We start from the raw sequence: 4,341 nt of genomic DNA on the forward strand, positions 1-4,341 counted from the left end.
AGGTTGTCCACCCTGACTTTAAAATCACAGACTGTAGAACACAGAACGGGGCAGTGGGGCATATCAGAGGTAGTCCACACTGACTGATTACTTTCAAATTCAGTGACTGTAGAACACAGGACAGGACAGCGGGGTAGGTCAGAGGTCGCCTACACTGACTGATTTCTTTCAAAATCACAGACTGTAGAACGCAGGACAGGACAGCGGGGCATATCAGAGGTGGTCCACACCGACTGATTTATTTCAAAATCACAGACTGTCGAACACAGGACAGGACAGCGGGGCACATCAGAGGCTGTCCACACTGATTGATATCTTTTATATTTAGACTGTAGAACACAGGACGGGAGATATCAGAGGTTGTCCACCCTGACAGTTCTTTCAAAATCACAGACTGTAGAACACAGGACGGGACAGTGGGGCATATCAGAGGTATATCCACACTGACTGATTACTTTCACATTCACAGACTGTAGAACCCAGGACGGGACAGCGGGGCATATCAGAGGCTGTCCACACTGACTGATAGCTTTCATATTTAGACTGTATAACACAGGACGGGGCATATCAGAGGTTGTCCACCCTGACTTTAAAATCACAGACTGTAGAACACAGAACGGGGCAGTGGGGCATATCAGAGGTAGTCCACACTGACTGATTACTTTCAAATTCAGAGACTGTAGAACACAGGACAGGACAGCGGGGTAGGTCAGAGGTCGCCTACACTGACTGATTTCTTTCAAAATCACAGACTGTAGAACGCAGGACAGGACAGCGGGGCATATCAGAGGTGGTCCACACCGACTGATTTATTTCAAAATCACCGACTGTAGAACACAGGACGGGGCAACGGGGCATATCAGAGGTTGTCCACACTGACAATTTCTTTTCTGCAACTAAATGGTTAGTTATGTTTTTTTTACAGGAAGTCCTAATAACAGCGAGCGGTTCTGCTTGTGCTTCAGATCATCTTCCGAAAGATCAGCGACGTGAAAAAGGAGGAGGAGGAGCGCCAGCGAGCCAAGAACGAGGTGCAGCTCACCATCCCTCAGGATCATCCCGTCCGCAAGCTCTTCCAGAAGTTCAAACAGCAGAAGGAGCTGCGGAACCATGGCTGCGGCGGCGCCGCCTCCTCGCAGTCTGACGTGGACAAGAACCAGCACCTGCACGCTCACGGCCTGCAGCTGGGCCACTCCAGCCTGCAGCGAGCACACCTACAAAACGGAGCTCCGCCCAGCAGCAGCGTGCTCACCGTGTCTCAGGTGGTCTACAGCGAGACCCCCGCCAAACAGAACGATGCGCTGGACCTGCGGCCTGCTGAGCAGAGCGTCAGCTTAAAGGTGTGCACCAGCCCCCCGCCCGCGCACACAACGCTCAGGACCAGCGGCTGGATGCGTCTGAAAAGCAACGTGGCGCCCCCTGAGGCCCGCCGTCTCGACGGGCTGAACAACAAGGCTGTTTCCGTGGAGATGCTCTCCCAGGAGGTCAAGGTTCAGGAGAGAGGGCAGGGTGGTGATATTGAGGAAGGGGGCGTGTCCGGCGCCAACCCGCTACGTAAGACGGACTCGTGCGACAGCGGCATCACCAAAAGCGAGCTCCGCATCGACCGGGCCGGAGAGGCGCGCACCCCCGCAGCCACCACCCCCTTCCTGCGCAGTCCGCCCTCGGCGACATCCCCTCACCCCTTCTGCCCTATACCCGAGCAAGCCCTGCAGGCGGCGTTGCACGAGACTCGGCTGGAGCTCCGGGAGGACATCCACGGTGTGTGCGGCCGCCTGGGGGCGTTGGAGGGTCAGGTGGCCGAGATCATCACACTTCTGTCGGACAAGCGCCGGTCGTCTATGACGCCGCCCATCGACCCGGCCCCCACCCCCAAGACCAAAATACATCGGCAGGACATTTTTACCGTTTCCAGGCCCGTCTCGCCTGACTCTGCAGACAGCTGAGTCAGATCCAGAACCTCTTGCTCTCCTTGGTCTACTCACGTCGCTGCTCGAAACGTTAGCATTTGCACACTGATTGTACATACCCGTCTTTGCACGTCCAGCTGGGTTCTGGCCACACACACTCAGTGCATGCAGAGGAACATCTTCTTGTCCGGGCGGGCATTCAGGGTCTAGTAGCACCACCAAGACTTAAGGAGCATGTCCAAAGTCTGCTTTCCTCTCTTTGCCTGCGATGTGAAACACTCCCAACAAGCAACTGTAAAATTGAAGTCTCTTTTGTACATTGATTAATAATCGTCTCTATTTTTGATGTCCACTCCTCAAAGCTTGTTCGGTTCGTGTCCGCTCACACCGAGCAGCGAAAGTGTCTAGCAACCAAGTTTGGACTTCACACAACTGATAGCTAGTACGTTATTTTTATATACAGTTCTAGAGTTGAACACAGCATTAAGTACGAGTCATTGAAGTATCCTTCGCTGCTCTGTAGTGGGCTGTCATTGATCTCAAAGCTTTGATTAGGAGCACCTCAAGGCTCCGGTTTAGAGCCCCTTTTGTAGTTCTTCTACTTGATATATATATTTATAGCTTACATGCACGCTCTATGAGATTAAATGTTTGGCTTACCTCCATCCATCCATTATTATTCTTCCCCTCAACCGAAGCCGTGTCGTGCGGGCAGCAGCCTAAGCAGAGAAGTCCAGACTTCCCTCTCCCCAGCCACTTCGTCCAGCTCTTCCCGGGGGATCCCGAGGCGTTCCCAGGCCAGCCTTTTCCTAGGTCTTCCCCCCGTGGCCTCCTACCGATTGGACACCCCCTAAACACCTCCCCAAGGAGGCATCCGGTGGGCATTCTGACCAGATGCCCGAACCACTTCATCTGCCTCCTCTGGATGTGGAGGAACAGCTGCTTTGAGCTCCTCCTGAATGACAGAGCTTCTCACCTTATCTTTCAGGAAGAGCCCCAACATTTCGGCCGCTTGTACCCGTGGTCTTGTCCTTTCAGTCATTACCCAAAGCTCATGACCATAGCTGAGAAAAGGGACGTAGATCGACCGGTAAATTGAGAGCTTTCTTTTCCGGTCCAACTCCTTCTTCACCACGACAGATTGAGGCAGGGTCTGCTTTACTGAAGACGCCGCACTGATCCTCCTGACAATTTCACAATCCACTCTTCCCTCACTCGTGAACAAGACTCCGAGCTACTTGAACTCCTCCAGTTGGGGAAAAATCACCTCCACAACCCAGAGATGGCACTCCACCCTTTTCCCGGTTAGAACCATGGACTCTGACTCGGAGGTGCTGATTCTCACCCCAGTCGCTTCACCCGATCCAGTGAGATCTGAAGATCCTGGCCAGATGAAGCCAGCAGGACCACATCATTTGCAGAGACCTCGTCCTGAAGCCTCCTCGTTTTAAAGGGACAAAAGTGTAGTTCACACCCCAAACCCGTAGAGGGCGACATATAAGCAGCAAATGTGTGCTGCTCCTGTAAGAAACCAGCTAGTGCTATGCCGGGGAAAACACGACAATAGTGATCCATATTTCTCTCCATTGGAATTAGGGAAGGCGCCACCTGCTGGTTGTTTGTGCAGTGGACCTCTGCCACAGCGGGGGGCACAAGTGCCTTGCTCAGCGGCTCCTCTGCCGCATCTTCAGAGCATTTCAAGGGTCGGATGCGTTGGTCACGGTTCGTTAGCATAACAATGCTTATGCTAGCGAGGTTATCCCGCCAGAGCGCCCCCTGCCTGTGTTTGAAGGAAGTTTTTATTCACAATCCAGACTCGGATGTCAGGGTTTAGTCATGAAGGCCCTCGCTCTCTGTCCTTATTGCTCCATTTCCAAACGCTACAGTAGAGAAGCGACTCGTTCCTGGGTGGATCTCAGGTAAGAGGAAGAGGGGTGGTTATTCATTTTACAATGCAGTCTGCTGAAGGTGATGGGAAGCGCCTCTCTGTGGTCACAGTCGGAATTGCCACAAAACACATTTTAAGATATTTAAACACCAGTGGACAGGGCACCCCTCCAAATTTGTCACGTTTCACGTGTCAGGTAAACCGTAAAGACTAGGGTTGTATGAATCCCCTTCCATGCTAACACGCTAAACAGGATTATCAATCGATCAATCAATGTTTATTTATATAACCCTAACTCACGAGTGTCTCAAAGGGCTGTAAAAGCCACAACGACAAGGAAAAACTCAACCCAATGGAACAATCAGAAACCTTGGAGAGGACCGCAGATGAGAGGACACCCCCCCCCCCCCCCCCCTTCCCGCAAGGGCGAACGGTGCAATGGACGTCGAGTGGATCAAACATAATATTGTGAGAGTCCAGTCCATAGTGGATTCAACATAATAGTGAGAGTCCAGTCCATAGTGGATCAAACATAATATTGTG

The 4,341-nt window shown here is 52.3% G+C and overlaps 1 protein-coding gene across 2 annotated transcripts in view; it reads left to right on the plus strand.

Annotated features, from left to right (window-relative positions):
* Positions 1-2,575, plus strand: part of kcnh5b (potassium voltage-gated channel, subfamily H (eag-related), member 5b) — a 211,708-nt gene extending 209,133 nt beyond the window's left edge. For both annotated transcript variants that reach the window (XM_061885744.1, XM_061885746.1), the window contains exon 15: positions 966-2,575. In XM_061885744.1, coding sequence (XP_061741728.1) covers positions 966-1,946 — 981 coding nt within the window. In that variant the 3' untranslated portion in view covers positions 1,947-2,575. The remainder of the gene's footprint in view (positions 1-965) is intronic.
* Positions 2,576-4,341: the final 1,766 nt, after the last annotated feature.

This window comes from Nerophis ophidion, linkage group LG24 (assembly GCF_033978795.1).
Source record: "Nerophis ophidion isolate RoL-2023_Sa linkage group LG24, RoL_Noph_v1.0, whole genome shotgun sequence".
NCBI lineage: Eukaryota > Metazoa > Chordata > Actinopteri > Syngnathiformes > Syngnathidae > Nerophis > Nerophis ophidion.